Consider the following 21,309-nt stretch of genomic DNA (forward strand, 5'->3'; position numbering starts at 1 on the left):
CTGCATAGAGTTCATTGGAAGTTGCTTTGGAGGAAAACATCTGCTAAATGATATAATGTAAATGTACTTCTAGACAGCCAAGGGCTGTGGGAAAAGGAACAATGGCACATGTTATGGTGAGGGCCAGGAAGTCAAGGGAGAGCTAGGAGGCCTAGGCCAGGATGAAGTCAGCCTTCTTTGCAGCAGACTGTCAGTTCCCAAGCCCCATTAAGAAAGAAAAGCAGGATGGAGGAGATGAAAAAGGAGGGATTATCCAGTCATTGTTTCAGCGGAAGCATTTGAGTCTGCACTCCGGACGCTGACATGTACCCAGTTGTGGAGTACTCACAGTGATGATATTCCAACACAAAAGTTACCCTTGAGGAACTTACTACATTCAGACCTAGAAAAAGGGCACATGAAAAAGAGGCTGCATGTTAGAATATGCATTTACACTGAACTTTTAACTGCCTGTGTTATCAATACACCCTTGGTTTGAACCATAAAAGTCTAGATAACATCCTCTGCAATTTAGAGTTTTCAGTTTTTTTCATTAAATGGCATAAGACAGATAAATCTGAAAACAGGATATGCATTTAAGCACAGCAGGTGCAGAAAAGCACCCAGAGAAGCTTTTACTGGTAAAACTTAATCAGCGCTTGGTTTTGGAATGTCTGTTTCTTTGCAAGTGGGCTCTCGTACGGCTCTTTCAATAGAAAAGGGTGTCAGAGAAATATCTTTTGATGCCAGGCAGAGAACATATAGAACCTAAAGTGTGTGAAGGTCACTTCATTGAAGCATGACTAAAAGCTCAACTTAAGTCACAAAGATAAATGTAAGTTACCAGAGATGAATCAGCAGCAAGTAAGCTGATGCTGACTAAGCTGAACAACAGACACTAGCTTTCAAAAGTTTATAATTGCCCAGAAATTTTCATGTTTCTTAAAATTGATACTTTTCTTATCAAGATACCATTAAATTGATTTTAAAATATAGCAAAGACCTCATTACTAGTGTTGCAAATGGCTATTACAATTGAGACACATTTTAATCTTTGAGAAAGGTGTTAACATTTACTGGAAATAAAGCATGAACATTATTTCTCATTTTAAAAAAGTGTTATTGTTATTTGTTCCTGATCACTTGGGACCCATGTATGCTTATCAGCTAAAAAAAAGTTATTATACTGTAGTATGTATAGAGTATAACTTGTAATCTTTGCTCACACAACAGGAACATTTGTATATTTTCTGACACATTTATACTTTCCAGCAAAGTAAATATATATTTATTTAGTTAGTTGGTAGTCATAAAATATCGCCCACGTTACACCATCTGGTGAAGTATTTGCATGTAGTGTCAGGTTTTTGTTAAGCACAGAGCACATGGCATCGTGAAGTAAACACACCGTTGAAACTACATGTCCCAAGATGCATTACACGCCGCCGCCTTTCCAGCCGGTCAGGGTTGTGCTGACAAACGCCACCAGGGAACTTAATTATATCTTATATAATAACTTTTAACGAATTTTAGAACCACAAGAAGGGTGAACCTCAGCTTTGCGAAGGTGTGCGCGGTTTCCGCGAACGTCGTTTGGAGAAAATGGGTAACGGAATAAATAAGGTACTTCTTGCTTGTCATAAATGATAAGCACTAACTTACTTAGGCTTGCTTGATTTGAGAGATCTGATCTGTTTAGTATGTATGTGTATGCGAGTTGTGGATCGCTGGCGGATCGTGCTAAGATTATGAATATCGAAGTTAGATGGAGTTAAGAAGAGTCATGTTGAACTGGAAATTATTCAAGAATATGAATGAGAGTAAATTTGGGGGAACAACCTGTGTTAACAACTTAATCAAGTATATAATAATTTGAATTATTATCGTGTTTGTTGCCCGTGTGTGTCGCAGACTACTCTGTGATAATCATGGCATTGGATGATTGCGCTACAGTTATTATGACAGTTACTGTATAATCAAAGCGTTAGATGTGTTTTTGTTGGCACGCCCACGAGTGTAATTGGCGGTCGCGGGTGGTGCGCGAGCTGGCGAAGTTAGCGAGTGCATCGCTTCAGCGCCTCCCTCGAGTCGGACTGAAGTACACTGACTGATGTGGAATCGTTTTAATGTGTAAAAACTGAGTACATGATTAACAATGTAAACGATTCCCAGCGGTGTGACAAAATTTGATTCGCGGCAAGGAGGATTACATGGCATGTGTGGTTCTGCCCAGACCAGTTTTTCTGCTTAGACAGGATGTTTTTGGCGTTGAGGCGACTTGTGCTACATACATAGTTTCATGCAACACCCAAACGTAGTCTACGAAAATAACACACACAAAACCACCGAGTCAGTTATTATTCATAATGTCAAACCTGAACACCTGCATGATTCATTTAATACAATATATTAAAGAAGTGTCTTTTCTGTTCTGTCTGTCTTCTGTTGGTAAACTGCTCATCAACGTATTCTGGATTAGCGTTTCACTTATGTATGTAAACAAGATCGACAAAACTGAACACTTAGGTGCAAAGAGTGTCAAGACTAGTTTTACAGGTTAAAAACACTCTTTGCCCTTGAAATCAAGTTCACTTTATTTTTGTATATTGACCTTCCTAACAGACTGCTTTTGGGCCTTTAATTCATGACAGATACTGTACACACACACACACACACTGTCTGAACCACTTGTCCCATGGGGTCGCGGCGAGCCGGAGTCTAACCCAGCAACACTGGGCACAAGGCTGGAGGGGACACACCCAGGACGGGACGCCAGTCCATCGCAAGGCACCCCAAGCGGGACTCGAACCCCAGACCCACCGGAGAGCAGGACCCGTTCAACCCCACTGCACCACCGCACTGTATATGACAGTGGAAAACTTCCAGGCTAAGTTCTGTTAAATACTACAGATCAGGAAATGAATACCTCAGATGAGGCTACTTTCGGTTGTTCTGAGCCACAGAATGGTGGTGATCAAGACTGTTGGCTTACACACACTGGGTTTCGTTGTGTCCAGTCCTGCTGTATAGTTCACAGAGAGTGATGCCAAACAATGCAGCGGTGGTCAGGAAGTGGTGTCTAAGGCTCCTCTTTAACACAAAGGTCTTCAAGGGACACAACGGAGCATCCTGGCCACCTTAGAACAATAGACGTCCACATTAGAAAATGACACACCGGGTAGTTGATCGGCATCCCCACGTCTGTTTATTATATTGGAAATAGTGAGACCGATGCTTCCTCGAATCACAGTGTCACCATCCAAGTTGTCATTGTGCACATTTAGCACAAGGACTTCAGTGGTATCTGTCCACAGTGTTTAAAAATAGCTCTTTCCCACATGGTTCATTGTTGCTGTCACTACTGCTGCCAAATCTGTTAAGTCCAGTGAAACCTAATGTATTTTCTGGATGTAGTGCTTTTATGTTTTCAGGAAATGTTATGCTATCAGTTATGCATTTTTTTTTAAATCAATTTCATACACAAACTTTTAATTCCAATGTAATATACAAATTATTATAGCGTGCATAGCATTCACTGACAACAAAGCCTACAAAATGGCATTGAATTGGATGGTATTAATCCGTGTTACAATTTCATTGCGGGCTTTTTCTTTGGAATGGAAATCCTGTGGCATGATATGCAGTGTACAGATATTTTAAAAAACCCTTTTATTCTGCTTGTTCTTAGGTTCTTCCAGATCTTTACCTTGGGAATTTTAGAGGTAGGTGTGCTTCCTCCTGTCTTCATTTCCACCCACCGCTAGGACTAGGTTATTGTTAATGTTTAATGAAGGATGATAAGAATTAATGTGCTTGTTTCAGTTCCCCTATGACATACTGCTTCAAACGGGAAATGCAGGGCTATCCCCAGTTTCAATAGGGCTGCCAGCTGATGTGGATCTCATGAGGGGACAGTCCCAGGACCCCCAAGCCTGAAGAGAGAAAAACACAGGCATTAGATCAGTAACCCCCTCCTTCAACGTCAACACCTTCATGGTCTGGGAAAGCCACTTCACTGAAACTATTCTGATGTATGAATGAGTGACCCAGTGTAAGTAGTGTATCTAGCAGTGTAAGTCACCTTGGTGAATAAGGTGTGAGGGCTAGTAACACTACATAGTATCCATTGCAAGTCACTTTGGAGAGAAGTGTCTGCTAAGTGAATAAATGTAAATGTAAATTATTGGTAGAGATATTGGCAAAAAATAAATAAAAATCACTCTGTCAGTGTAACATGAACACCATAATTGATTTATCGGTTTAACACCCGCACTATTAAAATAAAAGCTATGACGTTTACTTAGTGTTTCAAGTTCAGCTGCAAAACCTTCTTGAAGTTCTTAATGCCGTGTCAGTCTCTTTTCAGAAATTGTACGATCAGGGTGAATGTGACATTGCTATCCTCAGCAGAACAGGAAACAGACCCAGGCAACACCCAGGGTCTGTATTAGCATTATTAACTCCTGAAGATGTGATTGCATCTGCCAGTCAATTGCCAGTGTTCATCAAGAGCCAGGAAATGCTCTCAAATAATCTTTTGATTGGTTGACAGGTTCAGCCTGAGCAGGACTGTTTAATTCCTCCCTAAGGGTGATATTCTGCTAAGGGGGTGGGGCAGAAGAACAGTACTGCCCCTGCTTTGATGGGCTTGTGGAACTGGGCTTGAAACCACTGAGGGGCACTCTCTACGCGTGTGCAAGAGTAGAGGTTGGTCCCTAACAGAAGTGCCCTCAGGCTCCCATGGGCCCATGGGGATGAGGTGGTTGGGGGGTGGAGCAAAGACAAAGGAGAGTCTTTCAGTTAAGTTTTCAAACAGCTTCTGCTCTAGCTGGGTTATTTAACAACCAATGTAGGTTGCATCAGCCTTTTCAGAAGTATTCACACTTGTGTCAACCAAGAATATTCACTGTAGTTGCCATGTCTGTCAGTAGATCTCTGTTCGCTCTAATTTTAAATCCTTATAAGCTTGACAAGAAAACATTGCTCTTTGTCAAACATGCACCCATTATCATATTTTTTCTATAGATCTGCAGAACTTTCTCAGCTTTAGCCCACCCTCCAATGTTGCCCCACTTAGGGTTATATAAATGAAAGACTAGATACTTTGTCATCAGTTGTCTGTGGTGAATTCAGTCATAAAAGTTCCAACACAGGAAAGGCCCTCATGTATGTTGAAAGGAAATACTTCTTTACTAGATGTTCAGCTATATATCTATGTTTAGGTGTTCCATCATATGTTTTTGTTTTAGTAACTTTAAGAAAGCAAATTAAATAAATGAACATATGTTTATTTGCCGTCTCATAGATTCAGAGGGTCTGTGTTGTTTCATATACTAATACTGATTGTTTTGAGGAACAGAAAAAAAGTAACCTGAAACTGGTATAGGTTTTGAGTTCAAACAGCAATGCTAGTTTGGTCATGCATCTTGTCACGGTGGGTTTTTTCAGAGTAAAATATCTCATGGTAAATCATTTTCATCCTCTCAGACTGGTGAGAACACAAAATCCAAGGAAATGTTAAGTACATCCATTCAGTTAGATTGTCATTAAAATATATATGTCCAGTCTGTAAAAGGTGTTTTTTTTTCCTTTTGCATTTCTGGTGATGATTAATTTTGAATGTAAAGTATATCTGTAATTTGTTTTCCTTCATCTGCAGTACACCTACTGTAATGATATTATGGTTAATATTGTGATTTTTTTTTTTTTGTTGTTTTCTTTCATTCCTACACCTTTAACGTTAAAGACCATTGAGTACTTAGGATTTAATAGAATGAAATTAATGAACATGTACAGAGAACAAGATTGTCTCTACATGAAGTGTACACTATTAATTGTATGAATTTTGCAGTACCATGTTGCTGCTCATCAAACCATAGTGCGATGATGATAAAGCAAAGTGGCTTCATTTTTTTTTAGTCACCTACACTAGAGATCACAGTGTAATAGTGGAGCCTCCTTCAGCTACAAGGGGCCCATCATCACGGTGCACCTAGATTCGTCACAATGATGTGGGCGACATCCCCCTATTTTCCACTTTGTCCAGCAGAAAGCCCTATTTAAGATGTGAAAGAAATGTAATATTGAGTTATCATCTGATTTCTGCTGAACATCCCATTTTTTACATTCACTGTTACATTACTTTTCAGCTGGAGAAAAGCATCAGCCAAATATATTAATGTTATGTAATTTTCTCAGCAAAAAAGCATGTTCACTCAGCATTCTTTAAAAATTGTACTACTTTAAGTCACCTACTTAAAAGAATTTGGAATTTTACTGAAGACATGAAATACTTGTAAGTGTATTGCTTTTAGTAATATGTTCAAATATATTCCATTTTAAATGAAGTTTTGTTATGTGTGTGTCTTAAACTGTAAAGCATCTATCAGAACATGCTGGATGAACTTTTTTACAATTTTTACCCATTTATTTTTATGCCAGTGCTCCACAATATACAACTGGCAATCATTTATAAAATTAATGGAATAAATTGTTTTGTACTATAATAGGAAGATGGATTGCCACATTTTTGTAGTCTTCAACATACAATTTAGGAGTGAAAATTTCAGCTTTTCACGTTCCATGGGGAGAACTGTATAGATCCATAAATTCAATTCCAAATGTTCACAAAGTTTAACTGTGGTGAATAACCTAACAATTACACATTTAAGTGTACTCCCACCTCAGACAGTTGCAGTGCAGGTTGTTGCAATTACAGGAATACATCTGCGCAAAGTGCCGAACATTTGGCTTCCTTTTAAAGAACAAATTTGATTAGAACATTTGCTGTTTCATGCTTTTCAGCCAAGGTGTTGGCCTGTTTTAGAAACACTGGTTTTCCGGTTTTTCTTTCAGTTCAAAATGAGAAAACCTGTTTTTCTCTGGCCATATGTTTTCCTGGGCTGGTGGGGTGGCCCTGGTGTTGTGTTAAAATGGTGTTTATCACACGGATGCAGGGCCGCATTATGATGGGTGTCTTGTGCTAAAGATGCCTTGTTTTTTCCTCTCTCAGATGCAAGGAACCGAGAACAGCTAGCAAGGCACAACATCACCCATATCCTGTCCATCCATGACAATGCTGCACCTTTTCTGCAGGTATGACAGATTCACCTGCACAGCAGCCATGAGTTGACATGGTGATACTAGGCAATTGTCTAAATGCAGGTTGGGTTCTGTATAATAAAGGCCCTCCACAGCCAGATTAGGCCTCTGCCCAGAAGGATGCTGCATGGCTGCTGCATGGCTACTGCATACAAAGCTGTAATATATATGACTTCTGTATGATGTTGCTGGAAATTAAACACATCTTGTTTATTTTTTAAAACTTCCAAATCTGTAGCCAGTCAGGCTTTTATTTGTCATTTACGTTTGTGCAGCCAACAGATTTTCTTCATGAACTTCTTCAGAAAGGGATAACATGGCCACAGTGCCTGAAAATGGTGGGTTTAGGTCATGCTATTTATGTTACTAATCTTGGCAGTCATATTGGTACATCTTTACCTGCTTTCCTCATGGAAGCTCCATAGATGCAGAGTATGAAATGATACATTTGGTTTTTTCATGTCTACTTCTGTCCAGTAACTGAATAAAGGTGATAGTATTCACAGTGCAGAATAACTATGAAGATGCAAGGAATGATAAATATGTATATGTAATTTTAGATTTGTCCATCTTTGAGGGCAAGGGTCTTCATGAAATTGTTGTACAAGGTGAAAGGCTGTAAATTGAAATGCCTTTGAAAGTGTAACTTTTACTTATGTTCTCAGAGTGGTCCTGAAACTGCCATATAACATACCTTTGACTGTAAAGGCTTGGGTTTCCATTTGGAGTTATGCAACAGAGGTTAAAGCAACTGTACGATATTGATATTTGTGATATATCTGGGTTCTGATTATGCTGATTTTCCTCACTGACCAGCGCGCATGAATTTTTGCCAGCTTTATGAATTTTCATGGCAACATTTCTGGTGGGTGGGAGTGGGAAGTGTTATTTGAAATTAATGTGTATCTTCATATTTTATGTCCTGAAAGCGAGTATAAAAAAGTTTCCCTTATTTCTCAGACTGTGCTTGTTTTAGAGTTCAGATGTGCGAGAGAGGTCTCATATCGAGAGAGCCAAAAGTAGACAGTGTGGTTAGTGCTTCGATTTCAGTGCACCTGATTTCAGTTGTTTCAGTTGCAGGACCTATTTGAAAAACATGTACAAAAAAATAATAAAAATTGCACCCCTTGAAGTCCTGCACGCTACAAGTGTTCATGAGTGGTGTGTCATTTCTGCCATGACAAATTGATAGAAATTCAAGTTCCTGAGAATGAAAAGTTCAGCCAGCAATCCAGATTTGGTGCTGTTATCATGAACTTGTAAAATAAACAAAATGTCCTTCTTGAAAGGCATGTGCGTGTGCATTTGCAGTGTTTCTGCTGATCTCCAGATGGGCCCAATGATGGTGTTATTACAGCTTGTGGCTTTTGTGAGTCTTCCATGCTCAAAGAACTGAGACAGATGTGTTCATCTGTGTTTGGTGTCCAGGATTCCTGTGCATGTCACCGCTTAATTTCACTGCAGCCTGAATCTGGATTTCAGTTCCCCGGTGGATTATGTTTGTCGGTTACCTACACCCTAAAGCTCCTTCTTTCCCAGGAGAGACAGTCAGATTGGTCCTGACATGGTGCAGACATTTTTTTAGGCACACATGGATACTGCTAACATTGGACATTTAATAAACATTTGGACATTTACTGACTCTCTTCCTTTTAAGAACATTACTGTAGATTACAAGAAAAATAGCTGTCCCATCCACATATTCAGTTCTTTAACTGCTAAATAAAATCTGCTGAGCATATGGGAGCCTTGTGTTTCAACTCTGCATGGGATTAACCCCACTGCAGATGTCTCTGGGCCCCAAACCAGGCAGGAGCACAAGGACAGCAGTTGGAAAGAAGTCAGCAAGTCCATCACTTTAATCTGTCCGTGTGAAATGCTGGCAGATTGGTTGCAGATGACGCAGTTTTAAAACTCAAGGGGTAAAATGTTGATGTCCATCAATCGCTTTTAATCTCTGGACGCTTTCCAACCAGGCCGACCTCCGTTTGAACTGGTCTATCTGAGGAAAGAGCCAGGTGGAGCTCTCTTGTTATCAGTTGCTTGTGCGAGAAGTTCATGATCTCTTATTGTTGTTTGGAGAGGTGACTCAAGTGGCATGAGAGTAAAGTAGACCCTTTCACGACTTTCATCTTTTTCATAAGAGCAAAACTGAAAACCATTCTGAAAACCAAGACCTATTTCAAAAAGGTATTTCAAACACAACATCACATAATATCTATGTCTTTGGTATATGTTTTCACTATCTGTTTGTTGCTGATGATGGTACAGTTTTGTTTATATGTTTTTTTTTTTTTCTTTTCCTCAAGTGGTGTTGCTCATTGTTGCCTGGTGGGTTTAATTTAATCCAGTCATAGATACTTGTCTTTAAAATATAAGTATTTTAAGGCAGTGCTACACTTCACTTTACACATATCAGGTTAAATTATTGTTAAAATTACAGGAGTGTTAAAACTGCAGTACTGTTACCTTTGCTGATTGCTGTTGCAAAATTTCAACATGGCAACTCATTCAGTTCATTTTACATGCTTGATACCATAAATTCATTAAAATTCAGCTATACTGAATTTTTTTAAATTTTTAAATCCGGTTGGCTGTATTGTTAGGTACCAGTTAAAACAGGATGTCAATGTGTATATTGAAGTAATACATTCAGAAATTGTAACATTACATATTAACTTTCATTAGCATTACTATTAAAAATTGAAAAATGTTTGCTGTTAAAGCATTTTCCATATAACTCTATGCCACATTAAATTACTTTTTACCTCCCATCATGCTGAAATAATTTTGATGTCATGACCATTAGAGTATAGGAAATATTACCATTTGTATATTTAGTTACACTAATGCAGAATCAATTCAGTAGTGTTCTATGAGTGATCTTGACTGTATTTGTCATTCATAAACTAACTATAATACCTGTATGTAAGCCTGATCATTTTAGTTTCTTTAGACCAGTGTCTTTAATCAGACCCAGTATGTTCTCCTTGTAACTAGATGGATTTATATAATGGTATGAAGCAAATGACTGAATAGCTGCGATGAAATCATTACTGATGTAAACCGTACGATTTTTAGCTAAAGTGAGAACTGGATTAATGCATTTTAACTGTTTTTGGTGGTCTCTTAGAGATGTTTTCTGAATTTGGCAATTTTTTATTTCTACTGCAGTTTCTGAATTTTTTTGGCAGAGACATGTCTTGTTGTTACAGTGAAGCTTTTGGCTCCTTCAGTCCAAGAGAAAAATTTATGTATGTGTGTGTTAAAATGAAAAACCTCTTATCTTCTCTGTGTAGTTCAAGCGCTGAAGTGTATTGAGCAGTCAGTCACTGTCAGTCACAGCTCCAATGTGACACTGCAGTTACAAAAGAGTCCCTCCTTGTTGCATGACTCAGCTTCTGTCGTGACAGGGACATGTAAAGGAGTGTCCTATCGCCCAACCGAGAACTGAGAACGGATCGCCCACATTTACCATTTTTGCACTGCTGCCTTGGTGGCAGGGTGGGGAGTGGGGGGAGGGGGGGTGCTTTCACTGTCCGGTGGCGGTGGCTATGACTCTGCTCTTTTATGGGAAGCATGACAGATGCAGCCAGGTGTCTGGGGTTTTGCTATTTGCATACCTGACAACCCCCAGCCCCCTCCCTTAAGGCCAGTTTCTTGGAAGTCAGAGCCGGTTCTAGCGGCTACAATACCCCAAAGGCCCTGAGGATGATCTTAACCACTCTGCATTTGGCAGCTTCATTATTTATTTATTTACTTATTTACTGGTTTTACATCACTCTTTGGTTCAAATGCAACAGTCCAGTACTCCGTTTAGCTAAGAACTCAGCAGTGCACTAATAGTTTATGTCAGTGCTGCTTTCATTGCAACTATGCAATCCGTTGCTTCAATTGCTGTTATATAAATGGATGAATAAATGGATTAATTAATGAAAACTTCTACATGTATTATAGATCTTTGTAATAAAATAAGAAAAGCTAAGACTCACTTGTATGTCATATATTTTGCTTATGTTCCTACAGAGGGCTCCTCGTAGAGCTATAACAACAGCCAGAACTCTATACAGAATTAATCTGAGTCGTGTGTTTATTTAACTTTTCTGTGGAGGCAAGCATCAGTATGCAATAATAGGCATAATGACTTATGTACTACCACTTACAAGAACTTCTAATGGACTACTATTAAAGTTTTACAGTATATGTCACATCATTTAGCAAAACAAAATCTGGCCTGTGATCGTTTATAATGAATACTACTATAGATGTTTCATTTCCGGGGGTGCGCTGGCATAGTGGGTTTGACCACGTCCTGCTCTCCGGTGGGTCTGGGGTTCGAGTCCCACTTGGGGTGCCTTATGGCAGACTGGTGTCCCATCCTGGGTGTGTCCCCTCCAGCCTTACACTGTGTGTTGCCAGGTTAGGCTCCAGCTCTCTGCCACCCTGCTTGGGACAAGTGGTTTCAGATGATATGTGATGATATCTCATTTCCTAAGCCACATCAAAATAAATATTAGCTGCAGAAGTTTTGAAATGAAATTTGAGAGTAGTTTAAATAGTTAGAAGTGTAGTACTCTACCATATCTATGTTTGTCATTAAAAGGGAGGGGTGACTAGACTGGAGCAGAAAACTGAATGTAATACTTATTCCAAGACTTACATTCTGTTTTGTATGTTTCAGAGAAAACAGGAATATTTGAGTAAAAAAGGTAAAGCTTAAGGAAGCAATATTTAAAGAGACAAAGTAGAATTTATTTTTGATTTTACTTTAGTAAGAAGTTTTGGTGAAGTACTTGATCGTTTTCCCTACTTCATAAACAATTGGCAGTAAATTCATTTAAATGCTTTTTAATGGAGTGCAGTATGGTGGCGCACTGGACAGTACTGTTTCTTCACAGCACCTGGGCTCTGGGTTCAGATCTGGTTCAGTCTGAATGGAGTTTGCATATTTTCCCTGTGTGCTCTGGTTTCCTCCTACACTGCAAGACATGTTTCAGGTGAACCAGTGACTACATTTCCAGCACTTTTTTTTTTTTACTTGGAGCGTGGTTAATTACATGAGAATGTGCAAGTTTAAATCTTTGGTGGCTGCTTTCATACTGCTTCTGTCATACATAATTTGTATGGAGGAAGGGAAGGGACTTCAGTACTGTCAGTCATAAAGCGAAACGTTATATCTGTGCACCTCAATGTGCGTTGGAGTTCACGAATATCTTCCAGATGCACAGCTGGAGGGTGAAGCTCCCATGTCCCACTCATCTCTGCGTCTGGTGTTCGAAACTGCGTCACTGGAATAGTGGAAGAGTTGCTTCTCAGAAAGACGGAACAGACCATCTTGTCAGTATGTTCTCATATTGTTTAGGAAGGGTACAAAAAGTTGTACTTTTAATAGAATTTTGAGAGGTGCCGCTACTATTTTGGAAGTTGTACTGTACATTGTTGTAACAGAGTGTTCTGTGTGACTCAAAAGAGCTCTTATCATATATAAAAGTATAATATGCAATACAAAAAAAGTTTTTTTTCAGATAATGTGGTGCTAGACGTTGAATGTAATGGAAGTATTTTTCCATTTCTGCAATCCAAAATACTATTGTTAATTTCGCCTTTTTTAGTTCTTTTATTCTTACTAATAGAATGAACAATAGCTGTACAACCACAAATGAATCATGTGGTAATACATTTCATGTTTTGTATGGTCTTTCTAATGACTTGATCTATGTTTTGATAATACACTACTACATTTAGGGATAGGCTGATAAAGATAGATGTCATACAAATATAATTTTCTTTCTCCCCCAAAAAAATATTGATTTGTGTTCCCTTTAAGCAGTCTGTTTTCATCATTGTTTTAATATGTATTGGTGCCATTAATAAATATTGTTTAAAAAACTAATTTTCTCACCAGTTTATAAAGCAGAAGAGTATTTGGTTACTGGAAAGATAAGTAATAAGTCCTCGCACTGCTGATTGCAGCCCACAAATACTTTTGTGAAGGAGGATGTCGTTGGTCCCCAGGGACACATTTTACGTGGTTCAAACATACTCCCTCTGGGAATTTGTGTTCTTCTATCGCTGCATATAGTCACATAGCTACGCAGTTTTTCCGTAGATTGACACAAAATGGATGTCTTTTCTCCGAGCCTTTTCATTAGTTTGTCAAAAAGAACAGATTTGAAAGTGGGGCCCTTTTAAAGAACTGCAATCTTCTAATACTAACTACAGACGTGTTTTTCAAAATATATTTCAAAATGTACGTGGTGTTGCTTGGAAGTCCCAGTAAGGTTCTGTGTACTTTGAAACCCTTGTTTAGTCAAAAACCAGTTCTTAGATTTCCAAAAGATTATATATAGTTTATAAATGGATTTACATCTGCAAATTTATTGATCTGTTTTTCAAAAGAAGTTAATGTGTGTAAATTGCATACCAAGTTAACCAGTGAAAAAGCAGTTTTTTAGGTCACAGTTTTGGCAGCTCTCTCATATACAGTATAATTGTAAGTAACATGATTAACTTTCAGTTTATTGTCACCTGCCAAGGATATTATAACTCAATGAATAGGGCATGAAGAGATCTCAGGGCTGCACAGACCTTGCAGAAGAAGTTGGATCTCTAACTTTTTTTTTCCCACAGCTGATTATAATCAGTTTGTTGACTGAATTAATTATTCCGCAAGCACTGATGCTTACTGAACCTTTTTTGTTCAGTTACATCCTTGACTGAACATCTTTAAACAGCGCTTCAACTTTCTGCTTATAAACTCCATTAAATCTATTAAAGGAGTCGGAGTGGAAGGGAGTTGCGACTCCCAGCCCACAGCCTTCCCCAGCCATACCGTTAGCAAGAACAACCAGCTGAGTCACCTGCACACTTGGCCATGAACAATGGGATGCTGAGTTTGGATTTTGGCTGGAATAACATTCACCTTGTCAAGTTCTTAAAACTGGAATCTGGCTTGCAGTTATCAACTACTTCTGCATTGTGTTATATTTAGAAATCACTGTTTTGCACACCAGATCAGTATTCGTATTTAGTTTGTTTGAAATAGCTGATGTGAGTCAGGTTGTGTATACTTGTACAAATAGTTTATGTCCATACCTTTCAAAAAATTTGAGTTATATTCCACTGTATAGGCTAATGAAAAAACTGAAATGGAAACATTTTTCTCAACTGTACAGTGCATTTAAGTTTCAAAAATTAATTATCATTAGTCATGTTAATTGTTAAAGCATAGTTTTTTCATTAGGGGACTGATACTGAAGTTTTGTGCTTTATGGTAGAGTGGTTTTTCCAGCAGTTAACTTCACATGTTCATGACTCTTCAAATTTGTGTGTTTCTGCTATGTCAAGAGGGCTCCACGTTGACAGAATCTGTAAGAATCAAAAGTCCCCATGGCCAGATGCTATATGTGGATAGCGTCTTGTGACTCTCCTGATGTTCCGATAGGTGGTTTTTAGTGTTCTTTTTTTTTTTTTTAAAAAAAAAAAAAAAACTTTTTCCCCTGTTCGTTTGTTCACGATGCGTTCGTTGAGGGCTGGATGAGGTGTGGTGGGGCCCCTGTCACGCATGGCGGACCCCGGGCAAAGGAAGAGGGACTTCTCGGTTGATCAGTCATGAAATCCCCTCTCGGGCAGTTCAGTCATGCATAAATAATTGCCAGGGGTCACTCACAGCTCACTGCCTTACAAGGTATGGATGCTGCGCAAATGACTTGCACGTGTCAATTAGTACATCTGATGTGTAAAATCCAGTACGCATACACTCAGGGAAATAATGGCCCTGTATGATTAACTAATCTTTCCCAAATATAAAAGCACAGGTGCACAACTGGGGACAGTTTCTCACTGATGTTGTTTTATATTGCTTAGCAAATTCAGTTTTATCCTGTATATTAGCTAAGGTAATTGTGTCTGTGTGAACTTCCTACCTACTGGTTTATTGAGGCACACAGACCTAGAACCTAAACTGCTTCATCACCTGCTGCCTGAGATTCATGACACAGTGCAGTGAGTATTCCTTCTTGGGAATTTGGGATGTGCAATGCTTTCTGACAAGATGAGGCGGTCCAAACTGTCTGTGAGGGAACAGATATGTATGCAAGTGAGGGTAGATGTATGTTTGTTTGCACTGCAGGACAATGTTTCTTGCCCCGATTGTGTAACCGTGTGTTCTGCCTTTTTTTCAACAGGAGATGACTTACCTCTGTATTTCTGCTGCAGACTTGCCCACCCAGAACTTGTAAGTCTCACAATTTTGTGGAGCCGAGTAGATGGTGGGTATGGAAGAGGGTTTATGTGGTGCCAAATGCAGTTTGTGAATGTTGTAGTATTTGTTTGCTGGTTCTCGTTTTAATGTCAGTGGTTTAATTGTTTCATTACCTGAACAGTAAGGAGCCTTCTTGAGCACTTCAGAATGAATCTGTCGATTTATCATATTAATGTCTGCAGCGTATCTTGGGGTAATACAACCCTGGGGCATGCAGCGGCGCAGCGGGTTTGGCCGGTGCCTTGCTGTGTTGCAGGTCTGGGGTTTGAGTCCTGCTTGGGGTGTACAGCGGATCTCTCTTTCTCCCTGTGTTTGCCTCCCCCACCATGCAAAGGAAGGACCTGGCAACCCACCTCTTTTCCTCCCTTGGCTTGCCTTGCGAACCACGCGAGTGGTTGCTATGGGTCAGGTCTGACTCAGCACCTTCCATGCAATACAACCCTGAAAAAGTGGGATTGTCTACCCTTGGCTTACACCATATTTACATTTATTCATTTAGCTGCTGCTTTTCTCCAAAGCAACTTCCAATGAACTCTATGTAGTGTTATCAGCCCACACACCTTATTCATCAAGGTGACTTACACTGCTAGGTACACTACGTCACTCATCCATACATCAGCAGAACACATTCTCTCTGTCACTCATACACTATGGGTGAACCTGAACACCATGTCTTATGTCTTTGGACTGTGGGAGGAAACCCACACAGGCACAGGGAGAACATGCAAACTCCACACAGACTGAGTGGGGATCAAACCCATGTTCTCTCACACCACCCAGGCGTTGTGAGACAGCAGCACTACTCGCTGTGCTACCATGCCGCCTGTTTTAACAACTGTTTTCCTAGCTTGACAATTTTTTTTACTGGAGCAATTTAGGGTAAGTACCTTGCACAAGTGGGGGGGCGCAGTGGCGCAATGGGCTCGAATGGGTCCTGCTCTCCAGTGGGTCTCGGGTTCGAGTCCCGCTTGGGGTGTGTTGCGACGGGCTGGCATCCTGTCCTGGATGCCCCCCCTCCCCCTCCAGCCTTGCGCCCCATGTTGCCGAGTTAGGCTCCGGTTCACCGCGACCCCGCTTGGGACAAGCGGTTTCAGACAATGTGTGTGTTTTTCACCGCACCCTCCTTTTCTCTTTACTTTTTCAAATATGCTTACGTACTTATTTCCTTTATGTGGCATTTCAGTCTTTCCATTCTTTCTCCAGTTTCTGTCTTTGCTGCTACTCTCTTTTTTCCTGGCGTCACATTGTTGTATGTTGCATTTTCTATGGTGCTGTAGTCCTGTATAGTTTTCCTCTGGGATTAATATTCATTCATTCATTCATTGAAACTTTCCGCATACTATTACCTTTTTGATTAATGGTGTGGATAACTGTAGGGACTAATCTCAGCCAGGAATGACAGTATTTAGTATGAAGGGCTGAAACCTTTGTTTGAAACAAGTCTACCATATTGCTGTTTTGTGACTGGATGCACATTTCATTTGCTGCCCGAGAAATGAAAATGTTGAGAGAGGTTGTGGTGGCCGACAGACTCTTTCAGCAAGTCTTTTGGAAATGAAAATGAGATGAGTTATGAGACTTCTTTCCTGTTAGCCATTTGTGTGTATTGGTCTTGTGAAAAGCCAGCGCTTCTCAATTGTTACCACAGTGGTCACCAGTAACAGACAAAAAACATATAAGTGAAGTTTCAAAGGAGGCTGGCGAAAGGCAGTGAAGATTCGATCTGCATCTGCCTGCTTTCCCTTCATCCTGTAGGCCTCAGGCCTATTTCCTTTCTGAAGATGCTCCTTTGGTTACTGCTCGACATTTTGCTCGTGTCAAATATATGAAAGAGGGCCACACTGACAGGCAAGGCCCCTTGCTCAGGAAGGAAGCCTGGCCTGCAAGTTCACCTCAACTCATTCTTCCCTCCTTTTTGCCCTTCTTTGGCCCCTGCTTGCTATTTTTAATCCCCTATGAGCCTGGTACTGCGACACATGGCATAACCTTGGGCCTGTGACTTTCTTTGCATGTGACACCTGAGCCAGACATTTCTGACCAGAATGACCAAGCTAATGGCTTTCCCTTCCCAACGTCATTACCTCCATCTGCAAGGGTGGAGCAGCGACCAAAAAGCTAAATTAGAGAGGATCCTAAAAGGTATTGGTGTTGCAAAAGTACCACAAAGGGTGGTCTTAAGAAATGAAGGGCCATAGGAAAATCTACTTCCAACAATTTTATTTCCACTTAACCACATAGTGCTCATTCACATGGATAAATATGAGACTTTTGGATGACTAAAAAATGTTGTTTCGCACTTTTTGTACTGTTCTTTGAGATGTGTGTCACATTGGAGAAAAGTCTGCAACATGAATAAAAGCAAATATTTTTGTCATCTTTCCTCCATGCAGGACTCAGCACTTTAAGGCCAGCATCGCTTTCATCCATGAGTCCCGGCTGAAAGGAGAGGGCTGTCTCGTCCACTGGTGAGCACCGTTGTGGGTGGTTAGTTTCTCGCTGGCCCGTTTTCAGGAAGATATTTTTTATGATTGCTGTGGTGTTCCATCACAGTACCTACATTGTGAGTGGTACTTGGAAAACTTTCATCCGCTAAAATCCATCCAGGAAAACAGGATTTGTGCAACCTAGAAGTTGACCTACACACACCCTCTAGAGTTCAGAAAGTACATTACAGGTATGACACGGGACTGGTGGCCCGAGACTGCAGATTGTAGTGTGTGGAGTTCTTATTATACCCCACAATGTAAAACATCAGAATATGTTTACTGATGTAACTGTGTGGCACAGCGAGTTGCACTGCGGTCTCACAGCGCTTGGGTGGTGTGAGAGGACATGGGTTTGATCCCTGTTCGGTCTGTGTGGAGTTTACATGTTCTCCCTGTGTCTGCATGGGTTTCCTCCTACAGTCCAAAGACACACAGTGTGTGAGTGACAGAGAGAGTGTGTTCCACTGATGTATGGATGAGTGACCCAGTGTAAGTAGTGTATCTAGCAGTGTAAGTCACCCTGGTGAACAAGGTGTGTGGGCTGATATTACTACATCATGTTCATTGGAAGTTGCTTTGGAGAAAAGCATCTGCTAAATGAATAAATGTAAATTGGCAAAGAATTGCCAAATAAGATTTAAGCTTAAGAGACTCAGTAAAATGTTAAAGCAGTGGGTAATATTGGGGATTTGCTGGGGCAGAAAGTAACAAAATGGTTAAGGCGGTTGCCTGTCAGTCTGCCGGTTCCCTGTTGGAATTCTGATGCAGTACGAATACCTGCTGTATAAATGGGTAAATAGTTGTAAGTTGCTTATTCTGTCTAGCTAACATTGTAAGTCATCTTGGCCAAAATCATTAGCTTAAAAAGAATAATATTTTTAAGGTAGGGGTACAGACACTACAGTGGATGCATTGCAAAGTGCTGAAAAGAGGCAAAAACACTGAAGTCAGTGTATGGTAGGATTTTTTTTAATCTCCAGTGGGGTAGCAAAACACAGAACTTGAAGCCAAAGTTCAAAAGGGAAGTTAATAACCTTACACTTCCAGAGATGTGAGTCTATTATGTTGCCGCCATGCAAATGAATCCAGTATGTGTGATGCATGTTTCTCTGCAGGATTACAGTTAGACAGCTCAAAGAGCATGGAGACTGTCTATGAAATGTTATACTTATTAATATGAAACGTAGCTTAGACTGAATGAATTCCAGAAAATTAATCTTTGTTCCTGAAGCCTTGTTTTTGCGGTTTTAAAGAGAATTTAAATGTGGCTTTAATTTTATGAGAGTAATACTCTGATTGCATTGTACTGGGGTCTTCTGCTACAGTTATAAATGGTCTCTCCTACTCTTGCAGCTTAGCAGGCGTATCCCGTAGCGTGACCTTGGTTGTGGCCTACATCATGACCGTGACGGAACTGGGCTGGCAGGATGCCTTGGCGGCAGTGCGGGCTGCTCGCTCCTCGGCTAACCCCAACCTGGGCTTTCAGCGCCAGCTGGCAGACTTTGAGCGCACGCAGGCCACCAGCGTAAGACACACGCCACTCTAGGCCATGTGTGCTGTTTCGCATCCTGGCAGATTTACAACGTGTGAGACGAAGCAGGCTTCATGTTACACAGGAATCGCTGCGGGGGGGCTTTACTGTGAACTTCCTCTCAGTCTCTTTGTTGACACACTTGAGATATGTTCTCCTTACTTTTATCCATTTGTACATGACTGGGGAAAAACGTATTAAGGCACCGTATGAATTGCGGCGCATTTATTGGATTAAGCCAGAGACCACTTGCTGCGTTTCTATTCTGATTTTTTTTCAGAAAGGAGAAGGATAAGAAGGGCACCCACAAGAAAGAAAATCAGCACATTGTTTTTTGCGGTTTTGTCTTTTGCATGAACGTAGCCATTAAAACCTCCCAATGGGAAATGAAAGTCATTATATTGACTTTGAATCTGATGACGCTTTTTTCAAGCTATTTTTTTTATATCGTTTCACATGTATAGACAGATTTCACATAGTTTCTCTATTTTAAATAAATGGATTTAATTTTTCACATGATTCAGAAGAATACTTAAAAGGTTAATGCTGCCAGGTTAATAAATGACATTATTACTAAAGAAGCACAAGGCTAATATTTGATTTTGATTGCACCATGAAACACTGATTAATTTCATAAACCACAAAGTGAAATCAGACATATGGTAAGTAGTAGGGAAACCAAGAACTGGTGGAATTTGTAATGCAGGAGTCATTTCAATTTGCATTATCAAATTTTTCAAATTCACTCCTCAGGGTATACAAAGGTGTACATTGAGTGAAATGTCAACGAAGGACTAAACGAAATTAGCTGACAGTGGTATTTATTGCTTTGCTGAAATGTGACATTCAAGGACAGGTCTCCAAGAGGCCACTGATGTGCTGCTGTTACACCATTACAGAATGTTGTGAGCTTAAATTCCTCTCTGGCTTTTCCAGTATAGAGCCTGGCTCAAAGAACGCTACAAGCATAATCCATTCAATGATGAAGAGGCTATCTGCCTTCTGCTCTCCAAGGACACCAACTCCATCAGCACTGAGGAGACCACTCCTGTTATCTGGAACAGCTGATATTATTATCATGGTGATGAGAGTAGGACTATCCTGAGGACCCACTTACTTCCTGATACCAGTTCCACTGGAGCGAAGCAGAGCTGGGAGCCAGTCACGTGCGTTTTTTAAAGCAAGGAAGTTTCATAAAGACCCTGTTTAATATTTGCACTAAATATGCAATGTTTGGTATATAAAATAAATATTTAGTCATTGTATTAGAGCATACTGTATATGGTTGTGATGTTTTCCCATGGATTTTTGTTTTCCTGAACTTTGACTTCACTGTAGGAAAAAATGCATAAAGTGTAAATCAGATGTGATGTTTTTAAAATGAATCTTCAACAGATACTAAAATTTATATGAATATTCTGTAATACTGACAGAAACACAAGTAAATTGATCAAAATGGATGTGATTCAACTGATAGCATGAGAATTGTTAATTTTTTTTGTTAGCACTGTTGGAGTTAATCGCTTATCAAGGGTGTCCAACCTTTTTCATGACTGTCATCACTGTGACCTGGTCTGATGGCTACGTCTGAAAATCATAGCACTGACATAATGAGTGTCTTTGTAAATTATTTTAATCTGTTTTGTTTTAGACCAAGCATATTCCAAAGTAGTCAATGTCTTAAACTCTCAAGAGCAATTACTGCACTGTAGGGTGTAATCATAACATGAGAAGTGTGTGGCATGGCCAGTGCAGGGCCCCCAATAGCTGCATGGCACCCCCATGAAAGTTCATGACTTTCGATGCCGAACTCCATGCTAATGAGCTTGTTTGGACACTGTGGACCTAGAAAAGGGGTTTTTTCAGAGAATTTGTGTTGTGATGAAACTGTCCATGCACCAGTAATCCTCTGTGAAACTAATCACACAAAAATATACACTCATTTTCAC

The 21,309-nt window shown here is 40.0% G+C and overlaps 1 protein-coding gene across 1 annotated transcript; it reads left to right on the plus strand.

Annotated features, from left to right (window-relative positions):
* Window positions 1–1,431: 1,431 nt before the first annotated feature.
* Window positions 1,432–20,559, plus strand: LOC108939055 (dual specificity protein phosphatase 22-B-like). Its single transcript, XM_018760164.1, has 7 exons — window positions 1,432–1,602; window positions 3,668–3,701; window positions 6,992–7,074; window positions 15,267–15,316; window positions 17,734–17,808; window positions 19,183–19,354; window positions 20,297–20,559. The coding sequence occupies exons 1-7, from the start codon at window positions 1,582–1,584 to the stop codon at window positions 20,426–20,428; spliced, it is 567 nt and encodes a 188-aa protein (XP_018615680.1). The 5' UTR covers window positions 1,432–1,581; the 3' UTR covers window positions 20,429–20,559.
* Window positions 20,560–21,309: the final 750 nt, after the last annotated feature.

Source organism: Scleropages formosus, chromosome 19 (assembly GCF_900964775.1).
Source record: "Scleropages formosus chromosome 19, fSclFor1.1, whole genome shotgun sequence".
Lineage (NCBI taxonomy): Eukaryota > Metazoa > Chordata > Actinopteri > Osteoglossiformes > Osteoglossidae > Scleropages > Scleropages formosus.